This window comes from Leucopleurus acutus (assembly GCF_964270905.1).
Source record: "Leucopleurus acutus genome assembly, chromosome: 5".
Taxonomy (NCBI): Eukaryota; Metazoa; Chordata; class Mammalia; order Artiodactyla; family Delphinidae; genus Leucopleurus; species Leucopleurus acutus.
This window is the reverse complement of record NC_139147.1, coordinates 72782234-72797527: the sequence shown is the minus strand read 5'-3', so window position 1 is coordinate 72797527 and position 15294 is coordinate 72782234. Positions and strand designations below refer to the sequence as shown.

General features: G+C 37.0%; 1 protein-coding gene across 11 annotated transcripts in view; it reads left to right on the top strand.

Annotated features, from left to right (window-relative positions):
- DLG1 (discs large MAGUK scaffold protein 1) overlaps positions 1-15294 on the top strand; it is a 287859-nt gene that overhangs the window by 176126 nt on the left and 96439 nt on the right. For all 11 annotated transcript variants that reach the window (XM_082839777.1, XM_082839778.1, XM_082839775.1 and 8 more), the window contains 2 exons: positions 8313-8433; positions 13214-13370. In XM_082839777.1, coding sequence (XP_082695903.1) covers positions 8313-8433; positions 13214-13370 — 278 coding nt within the window. The remainder of the gene's footprint in view (positions 1-8312; positions 8434-13213; positions 13371-15294) is intronic.

Genomic DNA, 15294 nt, shown 5'->3' with positions numbered 1-15294 from the left:
CGATGAACTCTAATGATGTTTTAGTGTGTTTTTTTTGTTTTTTTTTTTTTTGCGTTACGCGAGCCTCTCACTGTTGTGGCCTCTCCCGTTGCGGAGCACAGGCTCCGGACGCGCAGGCTCAGCGGCCATGGCTCACGGGCCTAGCCGCTCCGCGGCATGTGGGATCTTCCCGCACCGGGGCACAAACCCGTGTCCCCTGCATCGGCAGGTGGACTCAACCACGGCACCACCAGGGAAGCCCTATAATGATGTTTTTTATTATTGAAATGAACCGATAAATAATGTTTGCTTATTTTTTATTCCTGTTTTTTACCGGGTTTCCATTCTTTGATGGTGCATTAAAAAGAATAATTATAAATTGGGTTGGCAGATCTGAGCTGGTGTCAGGGCATGTCCTTTTTATTTTTAATAGGCTTTATATTTTAGAGCAATTTTAGGTTCACAGAAATATTAAGCAAAGGTACAGAAATGTCCCACCTGCATAGCCTCTCCTATTACCAACATCTGCCAGAGTGGTACGTTTGTTACAATTGATGACCCTACATTGCCATATCACTACCCAAAGCCCATAGTATACATCAGGGTTCACTCTTGATGTTGTACATTCTGTGGGTTTGGACAAATGTATAATGACATGTACCCACTATCAGTATCATACAGAGTAGCTTCATTGCCCTAAAAATCCTGTGCGCTGCCTATTCATCCCTCCCTCCCCTCTAACCTCTGGCATCCACTGATCATTTTGCTGCCTCCATAGTTTTGCCTTTTCCGGATTGTCATGTAGTTGGAATCATACAGTATTTTGCCTTTTAAAATCTTAACTTTTTACACCTAAAACAACACAACATTGTAAATCAGCTGTACTCCAATAAAAATTAAAAACAAAAAACAAATATGTCATGTTTTACTTTTCATAAAATACATTTTAGATAATTTGATTAACATTTCCAATTTACCTGAAACTCACAAAATGGCATTGAATATATCACATATGTCCAATTGAAATACCCAAATTACACCAAAAAGCCTCAAACTCCTTAAAAACAATTAAAGTAATTAATTAAGCCCTCTGCTGATTTTGTCAAATTTGAGATAACAATTCAGTAAATATTTTAAAATATAGCACAGGCTAAAGTTTTCCATAAACTTTTGAATTAAAGAAGGCCTAGATGTTTGAAAAAAACAAACAAACCTTCTTTCACGTAGTAATGTGCATGAGTTTTTAACTCCTTTGGGTAAATAACCAAGGAGTGCAGTTGCTGGGTCGTATGGTATGAATATGTTTAGTTTTATAAGAAACAGCCAAATTGTCTTCCAAAGTGGCTGTACCATTTTGCTTTCCCACCAACAACGTATGAAAGTTCCTGTTACTCCACATCTTCACAAGCATTTTGTGTTATCAGTGCTGTGGTTTTTAGCTATTCTAATAGTTATTCAGCAGTATCACATTGATTTAATAAGCATTTCCTTGATGTCATATGATAAGGAGTATCTGTTCATATGCTTATTTGCCATCTGTATATCTTTTTTGGTGAGGTGTCTGTTAAGAGTCTTTGGCACATTTTTAAATTGGATTGTTTGTTGTCTTGTTGAGTTTAAGAGCTCTTTGCATGTTTTGGCTAAAGTTCATTATCACATATATTTTTTGCAGATATTTTCTCTCAGTCTGTGGCTTGTCTTTTCATTCACTAGACAGTGTCTTTCACAGAGCAGAAATGTTTAATTTTAATGAGGTCTACCTTGTCAGTTTTCTTTCATGGATTGTGCCTTTGGTGTTGTATCTAAAACACCATTGCCAAACCCAAGGTAATCAAGATGTTCTCCTATGTTATCTTCTAGGATTTTTATAGTTTGGGGTTTTACTATGTCTGTGATCCATTTTGAGTTAATTTTCACATGGTTTATATCTAGATTCTTTTTTTTTTTTTTTGCATGTGGTTGTCCAGTTGTTCTAATAACATCTGTTGAAAAGACTGCCTTTTCTCCATTGTGTTTGCCTTTGCTCCTTTATCAATGATCAGTTGCCTATATATGAGTCTATTTCTGGATTCTCTGTTATATTCCATTGATCCAATATTTTCCTTTTCTTTTGCCAATATCACACTGTCTTGATTACTGTAGCTTTTTAGGAGGTCTTGAACTCAGGTAGTATCAGCCCTCCAACTTTGTTCTTCTGTTTCATTATTGGGTTGTCTATTCTAGGTGTTTTGCCTCTCCATATAAACTCTACAATCAGTTTGACAATATCCACAAAATAACTTACTGGTATTTTGATTGGGGTTGCATTGAATCTGTAGATCAAGTTGAGAAGAACTAATAACATCTTGACAGTATTGAGGCTTCCTATCCATGAACATAGGCTCTCTCTCAATTTATTTAGTTCTTCTTTGATATCTTTCATCAGAGTTTTGTAGTTTTGCTCACGTAGATCATTAGATTTATACCTAAGTATATCATTTTAGGGGATGCTAATGTAAATGGTAGTGTGTTTTTAATTTCAAATTTCACTTGTTCATTGCTGGTATACAGGAAAGCAGTCAACTTTATATATTAACCTTGTATAAAGGTTAATATATACAATATATATAATATATCTTTCAACCTTGCTATAATTGCTTACTAGTTCCATGAGTTTTTTTGGTCAGTTCTTTCAGATTTTCTACATTGACAATCATGACATCTCCAAAGACAGTTTTATTGCTTCTTTCTCAATCTGCATACCTTTTGTTTCCTTTTCTTATGTTAATGCATTAACTAAGACATCCTTCACTTGCTCCTAATTTTAGTGGTAAAGCTTCAAGCTCCTCACCATTAAATATTATGTTAGCTGTAGGATTTTTGTAGAGTATTCTTTTTTTTTTTGGCGGTACGTGGGCCTCTCACTGTTGTGGCCTCTCCCATTGCGGAGCACAGGCTCCGGACGCGCAGGCTCAGCGGCCATGGCTCACGGGCCCAGCTGCTCCGCAGTGTGTGGGATCTTCCTGGACCAGGGCAAGACCCGTGTCCCCTGCATCTCTCAACCACTGCGCCACCAGGGAAGCCCGATTATTCTTTATCAGGTTGACAATACTCCCCACTATTCCTAGTTAACTGAGAGATTTTCGTGTAAATTGATATTTTGGATTTTATCAAATGCTTTTTCTTCATCTATTGATATGATTATGTGACTTTTCTTTAGCCTGTTGTTGTGATGGATCATATTGTTTTTTGAATGTTGAACCAGCCTTGCATACCTGGGATAAATCCCAGATGCTTGTGGTATATAATTCTTTTTATATATTGTTGGATTTGATTTGCTAATATCTTGTTGAAGATTTTTTCCATTTATGTTCATGAGCGATGTTGTTCTAGAGGGTTTTTTCTTATGATTTCTTTGTCTGGTTTTGTGAGGATAATGCTGGCCTCATAGAATGAGGAAGTATTCCGTTGGCTTCTGTCTGCTGGAAGAGGTTATAGAGAATTGGTGTAATTCCTTTCTTAAAAGTTTGGTAGAACTCACCACTGAAGGTTATCATTATGGATTCAATTTCTTTAATAGATATAGGTTTGTTCAGATTGCCTGTTTCTTTTTTGTGAGTTTTGGCAGATTGTGTCTTTCAAGGAATTGGTCCATTTCATCTAGGTTATCAAATCTGTGGGCATAAAGTTCTTCATAGTACTTACTATTCTTTTAATCTCCGTGGAATCTGTAGTGATGTGCCCTCTTTCATTTCTGTCTTCTCTCTTTTTTTCTTAGTTAGCCTGGCTGGAGGCTTATTGATTTTATTGATCTTTTCAAAGAACCAACTTTTGGTTTTATTGATTTTTTTAATCTGTTGATTTCCTGTTTTATTTATTTATTTATTTTTAATTTATTTATTTTATTTATTTATTTTTGGCTGCCATCGGGTCTTCCTTGCTGCACGCAGGCTTTCTCCAGTTGCAGCAAGCAGGGGCTACTCCTCGTTTCAGTGCGCGGGCTTCTCATTGAGGTGGCTTCTCTTGTCGCAGAGCTCAGGATCTAGGCGCGTGGGCTTCAGTAGTTGTGGCGCGCAGGCTCTAGAGCGCAGGCTCAGTAGGTGTGGTGCACGGGCTTCATTGCTCCACGGCACGTGGGATCTTCTTGGTCCAGGGCTCAAACCCATGTCCCCTGCATTGGCAGGTGGATTCTTAACCACTGCACCACTAGGGAAGCCCAGATTTCCTATTTTTAATTTCATTGATTTCTGCTCTAATTTTTTATTATTTTTTTTCCTTCTGTTTACTTTGAATTTAATTTACTCTTTTTCTAGTTTTATTAGGTGGAAGCTAAGATGATTCATTTTAGATCTTTCTTTTTTTTCTAATATATGCATTCAGCACTATAAATTTCCCTCTAAACACTGCTTTTGCTGTATCCCACAGGTTTTTTTTTTTTTTTTTTTGCGGTACGCGGGCCTCTCACTGTTGTGGCCTCTCCCGTTGTGGAGCACAGGCTCCGGACATGCAGGCTCAGCAGCTATGGCTCATGGGCCCAGCCGCTCCGCGACATGTGGGATGTTCCCGGACTGGGGCACGAACTCGTGTCCCCTGCATCGGCAGGGGGACTGTCAACCACTGCGCCACCAGGGAAGCCCCTATCCCACAGATTTTGATAGGTTGTGTTTTCATTTTCATTTAGTTCAAAACATTTTTTTAATTTCTCTGGAGATTTCTTCTTTGACCCAAGCGTTATTTAAGAGTGTGTTTGTGTTATTTAATCACCATGTATTGGGGGATTTTTAGCTATCATATTTTTATTGATTTCTAGTTTAATTTCACTGTGGTCTGAGAACGGACATTGTATGATTTCTATTTTTTTTTAATTTGTTAAGGTATGTTTCATAGCCCAGAACATGATCTATCTTGGTGAACGTTATGTGGGAGCTTAAGAAAAATATGTGTTCTGCTGTTGCTGGATGAAGTAGTCTATAGGTGTTCATCATATCCAGTTGATTAGTGATGTTACTGAGTTCAGCTATGTCCTTCCTGATTTTCTGCCTGCTATATTTGTTCATTTCTGATAAAGAGGTGTGGATTAATCTATTTCTCTTTTCAGTCTGTCTGTTTTGGCCTCACATAGTTTGACCCTTTGTTGTTAGGTGTTAAAGATTATCATGTCTTCTTGGAGAACTGACCACTCTATCATTAAGAAATGCCTTTCTTTAACCCAGATAATTTTCCTTACTTTGAAGTCTTCTCTGTCTGAAATTAATATAGCTACGCCTGCTTTCTTTTGATTAGTGTTAGCATGGTATATCTTTCTCCATCCTTTTACTTTTAATATATAGGCCTTTATATTTAAATTGGCTTTCTTGTAGACAGTATATCTTGGGTCTTGGTTTTTTGACCCACTCTGACAGTATCTGTCTTGGAATTGGTGCATTTAGGACATTGATGTTCTAAGTGATTATTGATATAGTTGGATTAATGTCTATGATATTTGCTACTCTTTTCTGTTTGTTACCCTGTTCTTTGCTCCTGTATTTGTCATCCATTTTTTTTCCTGCCTTTTATGGCTTTAATTAAGCATTTTGCATGATTCTGTTTTCTCTCCTTTCTTAGTGTATTAGTTACATTCTTTTACTTTTTTTTAGTGGTTGCCCTAGAGTTTGCAATATACATGTATAGTAATCTAATTCCACTTTGAGGTAACACTACAGCTTTTTGGATAGTGTGAGTGCCTTATAATAACAAAATAATCCTAATTCCTCCCTCCCATCCCTTGTATCATTGCTGACATTCATTTCATTTATACATAAACATATATACAGACATAGTCGAATACAGTATTGCTATTGTTTTGAACAAAGTGTTATTTGTTAGCTCAATCAGGAATAAGAAAAATAAGAAAAATGAGTTTTATTTTACTTTTGCTTATTCCTTCATCAGTGCTTTTCCTTTCTTTCTGTGTAACTGAGTTTCTGACCTACTAACTTCCCTTCTCTCTAAAGGACTTCTTTTAACATTTCAAAAGGCAGATCTACTAGCAATAAATGTTCCCTCAATTTTTGTTTGTTTAAGGAAGTCTTTATTTCTTTTTCACTTTTGAAGGGTAATTTCACAGGTGGGTTTCTTCTCTTAACACTCCACTGTCTTGCTTGAATGGTTTCTGAGAAGTCATATTTAATTCTTACCTTGCACCTCTATCAGTAAGGTGCAGTTTTTTCCCGTGACTTTTTTTAGGGCTTTTCTTCCCTTTTTTTTTATCCTGTAGTTTGAAAAGGATATGCCTAGGTGTAACTTTTCTTTGCATTTAACCTGCTTAGTGTTCTCTGAGCTTCCTAGATCTATGGTTTGGTGTCTGACATTAATTGGAGGAAATTCTCATCATTATTGTTTCAGAGATTTCTTCTATTCCTTTCTCTCCTTTTTCTGCTTTTGGTATTCCCATTACATATATGTTCCACCTTTTGTAGTTCTACCACTGTTCTTGGATATTCTGTTCTGGATTTTTCCCCCCAGTCATTTTTTCTCTTTGCTTTTCAGTTTTAGAGGTTGCCATTGAGATATCCTCAAGCTCAGATTCTTTCCTCAACCATGTCCAGACTACTAGTAGCTCATCAAAGACATTCTTCATTTCTGTTACAGAATTTTTGATCTCTAGTGTTTCTTTTTGTTTCTTTCTTAGAGTTTTCATCTCTCCACTTGTATTGCCCATCGTGTTCTTTATCCATTAGAGCCATTAGCACGTTAATCATTATTGTTTCAAATTCCTGGTCTGATAATTCCAACATCACTGACATATATGAGTCTGGCTCTTATGCTTGCTCTGTCTCTTCAAACTGTGTTTTTGCCTTTTGTGTGTCTTGTAATTTTTTCTTGATAGCCAGGCATGATGTACTGGATAAAAGGAACTGCTGTAAATAGGCCTTTAGTAATATGGTGATAAGGTGTTGGAGTGGAAAAGTGTTGAATAGGCCTGTGATTAAGTCTCAGTCCCTTAGTGACCTTGTGCCTCTGCAGTGCTCTTCACAGTGCTTCTCAGTATTCTCCCCGGTTCTGCTCCCTTAGGACAGGATGGCTAGAATTGGCTAGATTTGGTTATTTCCCTTCCCCCAGCTCTGTTGGGCTCTGACAAAACCCCAGCAGGTGAGGCTCTGGTTAAATAGTTTCTTCTGAGGACAGACTGTTAAGAAGAACAAAATGCTTGTAATATATTTCAAAATGGTTCCTTTTCCCCTCCTCTTGCCAGAAGCATGACAGAATTTTTCTCCAGTATTCACTGTGAGAACCTGTAGAGTTCTAGGCGGTAAAACTCACAAAAATGTGGGGCCCCTGATGATGGGGTCCCCCTGGAGTTTTTGACTCCCAAAGTCATCCACACTGAGCCCCCAACAATTTGTTAATTACAGTTCAGGTTACTCTACCCCAGCACTTGTTACCACAGAGATTTCTGCTCTAGTAAGTTGTGATTTTCTGTATTCACCTTTCAGTGTCCTTAATTTGGGGGACAGTGTTTTGCCCTATGACTTCTATCTTAAGCATCTAAAAAGGGTTGTTGATTTTTCAGTTTGTTCACCTTTTTAGTTGTTGTTAGGACAGAGTAATGACTCAAAGCTTCTTATATGCCAAGCTGGAAACCAGAAGTCCCTCAATTTATTCTAAAACTTTGTCAAGCATAGCTTTTTGCAAAGCTTTCGGTTTTCGTTATTCACAATCAGATTTTGAGTATACAGTTGATCATTGAACAACATGGGTTTGAACTATGTGGGTCCACTTATACGTGGATTTTTTCAGTACGTACTACAGATCTGCGGTTAGCTGAATCTGTGGATGCAGAACCATGGATATGGAGGCCCAACTATAAAGTTATATGTGCATTTTCAATTTTTTGGAGGGTCAGTGCTTCTAACCCCCATGTTGTTCAGGGATCAGCCATATATACTTTCTAAAAACATTAGTCTGCAAAATAACTTCTTAGAAGAATAAGGTTATTGTACTTAAGACTGATTTGGTTCAGTCTTTCCTATGACAGTCTTTTGATTAATCTTGCCTGGATTTCATTGTGCAAATCAGTTACTGTAACTCCAGTTACTGTAAAACTAAACTCCTTTTTAGTTCTGTTTTCTCAGAGAAACCAAATGGAATAAGTTTGCTTTACTGATCTGAATTTCTAAACTAGTTTTTACCTGGAAACTTGAGCTTCTCTAATTTTTTTACCTAGTAAATAAATTTTCTCTACCAAATTCTATTATATAAATGAGCGAATATGAATTATACATTAATTAACTTTGAAACTGATAATCCACAAATGTGGTACTAAATGGTATGTTTCCTTTTTCAAGTTTTTTTTTACTTACTTTATTTTGAAGCTTCTTCTCAGCCTGTTGATAACCATGTTAGCACATCTTCCTACTTGGGCCAGACACCAGCATCACCAGCCAGATATTCACCTGTTTCGAAAGCAGTGCTTGGAGATGATGAAATTACAAGGTAACGAACTGAATAGTCATCCTTCTTACATAAAGCCAACTATTAGATGGAGTTATAATTAGCCAACTAGGATAGTTACAATTTTCAGGACTAATTTTATTAACAGGTAATGAACCTAAACCTTATTTTTTTTTATTGGAGGGTTCATTGAAGGGCCATAAGTGTAAAAATATATTAGAGGGCTTCCTTGGTGGCGCAGTGGTTGAGAGTCCGCCTGCCGATGCAGAGGACACGGGTTCGTGCCCCGGTCTGGGAAGATCCCACATGCCGCGGAGTGGCTGGGCCCGTGAGCCATGGCCGCTGAGCCTGCGCGTCCAGAGCCTGTGCTCCGCAACGGGAGAGGCCACAACAGTGAGAGGCCTGTGTACCACAAAAAAATATGTATATATATTACAAATAAATCACTGCTTTTTTTTAGTGTTGCTACTTATTCTGACACCTAAAATTTACTTCCATCTAACATTACTAACATTACTCACTAACAGTTTTTTAGATTAACTGTCTTTTTTTTTTTTGCGGTACTCGGGCCTCTCACTGTTGTGGCCTCTCCCATTGCGGAGCACAGTCCAGATGCGCAGGCTCAATGGCCATGGCTCACGGGCCCAGCCGCTCCGTGACATGTGGGATCCTCCCGGACTGGGGCACGAACCCGTGTCCCCTGTACCAGCAGGCAGACTCTCAACCACTGCGCCACCAGGGAAGCCCTAACTGTCTTTTTATTCCCCAAAAAACTCTTTTATCTAAGTGGGAAAAAAAGTGAAAAAATATTTTAGATCTTTTTCACATTATTCAACATAGTAATATGATAATATGTTTGAACAGTTTGCTTTATAGCTTTTGTAGAAGTAAATTATGTAGTAGTATTTCATATTATAGCATTTAATGTTAAAATGTATGACAATTCATGTCATTTTATGTTTTTATTAATTGTATTACTGTTAGCATTATTATTTTTGAACCTTTATAATTATAATTATTCTTTATTTGTTAGACTCCTGACTCTAAGCAGTGATCTCTTAAATGTCAGATAAGGGTGTTTGTCTTTGTCCTCTTCTTCAGGAGTTAGCAATATTGAGAACTTAATTTAATAGGTGCTCAGTAATTGTTTTAGGATGAAAATTACTGGAAAGAATAGTGTTTGTGATTATATGTTTGTGGTGTGAATTCTCAAGGCTGTTAATCTTTAGGCTGTGCTAGTATACTGACATATCATGGTCGTTTTATTGTTGCTGTTATTTTCTAATACTGCTTATTTATAGAAGTAAAGAGGAAGTAGTTAATGGCTTATCTAGTCTTTAATCAGCATATTTTTCAAATTAAAAATATGTCATATTAACATCTTGATTGCTGTTCCCCATCTTTTTTCACTACATATCTGTTGTCTAGAATATTTGTTGGACTCTGTAGTATTACACAACAGGCCTACCTGTTTTCTGTATTCTTCTGTAAAAATCAGGCAGTTGATTATTGAATATGTCTTCCTAAATGGTGAGTGTTTTATCACTCCCTTTTGATCATTATACTCCTTTGCCCAGATAATGAAGTACAGATATCTTTACTTCATATTAGAAGTTCTCCACAATTTAACCCTAAACAATTTTTCAGAGATTATATCGCATTACCAATAAAAAGAGAAAATAAAAAGAAATCCCAACATACAAACAGTTAATAATTCTAAAGTTCATTTTTTAACAGCTTTATTGAGATATGATTTACAAACCATACAGTTTACCATTTAAAATGTACAACACAGTGATTTTTAGTATATTACATTATAAATTTTTTAAATTGTGGTAAAATATATATAACATAAAATTTGCTATTGTAACCATTTTCAAATTGCGATTCAGTGGCATTAATTGCATTTATGATGTTTATGACCAACACCACTATCTTTTTCCAAACCCTGTTCAGGACTTCTCTGCTGATCCAGTGATTAAGACTTCACGCTTCCCAGCTGCATAGCACAGGGAGATCAGCTCAGTGCTTTGTGACCACCTGGGAGGGTGGGAGGGAGACGCAGGAGGGAGGAGATCTGATTCACTTTGTTATAAAGCAGAAACTAACACACCATTATAAAGCAATTATACTCCATTAAAGTTTTTTTTTTTTTTTTTTTTTTTGCGGTATGTGGGCCTCTCACTGTTGTGACCTCTTCCGTTGCGGAGCACAGGCTCCGGACCCGCAGGCTCAGCGGCCACGGCTCACAGGCCCAGCTGCTCCGTGGCATATGGGATCTTCCTGGACCCGGGCAGGAACCTGCGTCCCCTGCATCGGCAGGCGGACTCTCAACCACTGCGCCACCAGGGAAGCCCCTAAAGATGTTTTTTTTAAAAAAAAAAAAAGACTACGCTTCCAATGCAGGGGGCGTGGGTTTGATCCCTGGTCAGGGAACTAAGATCCCACATGCCGCATGGCGCAGCAAAAGAAAAGAAACAAACCCTTTTCATCACCTCAGACAAACTCTATAACCATTATGCAGTAATTCCACATTTCCCTGTTCTCCCAGCTCCTGGTAGCTTCTAATCTACATTTTTTCTCTCTGAATTTTCATATTCTAAATTGTTCATGTAGTGGAATCTTATAATACTTAACCTGTTGTATCTGGCTTCTTTCACATAGCATAATGATGTTTTCAAGATTCATACATGTTGTAGCATGTATCAGAACTTCATTTCTGGTTATGGCTGAATAACATTTCATTATATGTATGTACAGCATTTTGTTTATCCATTCATCTGTTGATGGACACTTGGGTTGTTTCCACCTTTTGGGTATTGTGAATAATGCTGGGATAAACACTGGCATGCACATATCTGCTTGCATACCTGCTTTTAGTTCCTTTAGATACATACCTAGAAGTGGAATTACTGGGTCATATGGTAACTATGTTTAGGTTCATGAGGAACCACCTAACTGTTTTCTGTACCAGCCACCCCGTTTTACATTCCCACCATCAATATATGAGGATTCCAGTTTCTCCACATCTTCAGCAACATTTGTTTTTTCTCTTTTGTTTTGTTTTATAGCCATTGTTATAGGTGAGACGTATTTCATTGTGATGTTGATGCATTTCCCTAGTGCCTAATGGTGTTGAGCATCTCTTCAAGTGCTTATGTTATTTGAAAAATCAATTTATTTTCCTCTGGAAATACTATTGGATTTCAGCAGGGTATTTTTTAATTATTATTTGCTAATGCAAAATTATAATTCATACATATATTTTAATGTATTATAGGAACCCTAAACCATGAGTCCACAATCTAACAAGGAAGTAAGACCAGTATAGTGAAACCTGTCTTGTGCCCCTGATCCTACCCTGCTTCTCCTACATTGCCCCACCAAGTTAACTCCTTTCCTGAATTTTGGATTTACTATTCCCTTTTTTCTTTCATATAGGTGTTTATGTATATATTTCCTAAACAACATATTGTTGAATTTTGCCATTTTTGACAAGAAAATACTCAGTATAATTTTGTTAATCCTGTAAGTGAACTGACAAAGCTGATTAATGATGAATACCTATGTATGACTAGAAAACACACCGCTTTAAGTTTTGAGCAGACAAATATTTAAGAAGATTAATTCCACATTATATGGAAGGATCCCTAAAATACAGTTTTTAGAAATATTTACTTCTGTTAAGCCGTTTGTTACCAAAAGCTTTCTGCAGTGTTTTAGAAAAAGCAAATTAAATTTTTAAAATATTTACCAAATATGATACATTCTAATCTCAAATGATATTCTGTGATTCATCATATCTAAAACAGTCAGCTCTTGGAATTTTCATGGTCTTACTGGAAGATGTAAATGGTTTTCACACAATTATGTATAAGTGGCAGCAAATGGGAAATGTTATTAGTGGTAAGATGTATTCTGATTTCAGAGATTTTAAATTGGGAGTTGGAGGGAACAAAAGAGATGCATCTTAGAATGGATGAAAAGCAGAGATAGGTAGATGAATTGGAGGGATGTGACTTAAGAAATAAAGATATTTAATTACTTTATATAGAAAGTCTAGAGATGGGCATTTCTAACATTTGTGTAGCAAAACTAGGTCCATGGTATCTCTGGGATTCTGCTGGTTATCTTCATGATTGTGATATGTCCAAATCAGTAACAGGATTTTATAGTTCATTCTTTTGTGTGGGAGTGATTTGGAATAAGGAGGGGAACAAATATGCTTTGTATGGGGACAGAATATGCTTTGTCCTTGTTAGAGTCTTTCTTTGGGAAGTGACAGTAAAATTTCCTGTTATTTCTTAGAGACCAGAATAGGGTCATAGCCTCACCTTAGCAAACAGGAGTGAAATTGCAGTGACTGGCATAAGTTATTCATGATTGATCCGTTTGAGAGTAGAAAGGGGGCCTTCCTACCTTCTCTAAGACAAAGGGATATCTGCCTTTTACAACATGTAAGAAGTAGAGACAGTGACTGCTTCTTAGGCAGTAAAGTGTGTGCAACATCAGCTTTTCATGAGTATTATTTTTTGAGTATGCTCTTTATATCATTATTTTTTAATTTCCACATTTTCTCCTTTTTATTTTAGTTTTATGTTTGTTTCTTAACAAGGATTTTTAGCTTCTATATAAAATTAGGATTTTTCCTTTTAATTTCTAGGCTTGGAAAGAATCTCTTTACCCCAGAGTTTAGAAAACTTTAAATTTCATCTGACTTTTTTATAATATGGAAATATGATTTATCAGTAGGGAATTCTCATTGATAGAAAGTCAAGTTCTCTGTATGTTTTAAGGTATTCAATATTTTTTTAATTTTCAGGGAACCTAGAAAAGTTGTTCTTCATCGTGGTTCAACAGGCCTTGGTTTCAACATTGTAGGAGGTGAAGATGGAGAAGGAATATTTATTTCCTTTATTTTGGCTGGCGGACCTGCTGATCTTAGTGGAGAGCTCAGGAAAGGAGATCGTATTATATCGGTAGGATATGTTAATCAAAATAATGTTTTTATTATTTTAACTATGACCTGTTAATTATTAAACCTTTTGTTTTTTATATTTTAAAGTTATGGGAGATATTTTGGCTATCTTCTTCTAACATTTTACAACTTAATTGTAGAATTACAGTGTTGACCGGGAACATGTTCTGTATGATAGATTTTCTTTTGGTATTTGACTTACTTATAAGAGATCAGTCTTTATGAATGTGCTTGAAGGAAGTATGTGTTCTCTATTTGTTGACTGCAAGGTTTTCTGTATGTCTGTTAACTCATCCTTGTTACTTGCATAGTTCATATCTTCTTTATACTTCAATCTGTTATCGCCTTATCTGTTTTTTTTGTTTGTTTTTTTTGTTTTTTTGTGGTACGCGGGCCTCTCACTGTTGTGGTCTCTCCTGTCGCGGAGCACAGGCTCCAGACGCGCAGGCTCAGCAGCCATGGCTCACGGGCCCAGCCGCTCCGCAGCATGTGGCATCTTCCCGGACCGGGGCACAAACCCGTGTCCCCTGCATCGGCAGGCGGACTCTCAACCACTGCGCCACCAGGGAAGCCCAACCTTATCTGTTATTAAAGGAGACTTTTTAAGTTTATCTGAATGATGGGTTTAACAGTTTTTCCTGGCAGCAATTATTTTCCTTATATCTTTGAAACTATGTTACTATGTGCATCTAATTTTAGAATCAGCATTCCTTCCTGGTGAGTTGAAATTTTTTACCATTAGGTAATGATCCTCTTTACTTGTAATAATGGTTTTTACCCTAGAAGCTATAATGCCTGATATTACTGTGGCTATGCTGACTTTTTTGATTGATATTTGCCTCATCTTTTCTCCATTTTTTACTTTCAGTTTGTGTCTGTGCTTATGTGGCTATTACCCATACAATTTTAGACTAAAACCTTATCGGTAATTCAGCTGTTCTCCCAAATGACTCAGATTTGGGGAAACCTTAATTATAATGGGGCTGTTCCTAGTATTTTACTTCTGTTTCATTTTTATATCCCTCAAACTTAGTCATTTTTCTTTTTGTTTATGAACAGCTAATCCAAGTGTTCTACAATTTTTTGTTCATCATCCTTTCTTGTATCTTACTTCTTATGTGTTTCTCAGCAAGTCACTACCAGCATAGGGACTGGATTCATAGTATAGGACTATCTTGATCACTGTAGAAAATTTAGCTTTTCTAGCTCCCATCCTCATGCTAATAGAACTCCTTAGTTATTTCATAAAGCAAAAATGTCCCTCAAATATCCAAATGCACCTTAGTGGGAGCTCTTAGATTGTTCTTTTAGCAGTGATTTCTTTTTTTTTTTTTTTTTTTTTTTTTTTTGTGGTACGCGGGCCTCTCACTGTTGTGGCCTCTCCCGTTGTGGAGCACAGGCTCCGGAAGTGCAGGCTCAGCGGCCATGGCTCACGGGCCCAGCCGCTCTGCGGCATGTGGGATCTTCCCGGACCGGGGCACGAACCCGTGTCCCCCGCATTGGCAGGCGGACTCTCAACCACTGCGCCACCAGGGAAGCCCAGCAGTGATTTCTTGATAGTAATTACTCTTAGCGTTTACCTGGAACTGTTTTTAATTTGCCCTCACTTATAAATTTAGTCTAGAACTGTATGTTGACAAGTGTTGTCTCTCAATACTATGAACATATTACTTTATACTATCTGTCTTCTTTCGTTGTTGTTTAACAAAAAAGATCACTCTTTGTTGTTTGTAGGTGATTTCTTTTTTTTTACTGATTGCTTTTAAGTCTCTTAGTCTTTGGTACACTGCAGTTTTACTAAAATGTGTCTGTGTCTAGCATTTTATTTATTCTATCTGGAATTCATTATGCTTGCTGAATCAGAGGAGTCCTGTCTCATCAATTCTGGAATCTTTTAAATTTTGCCTTTCCCACATTTTGTGTAT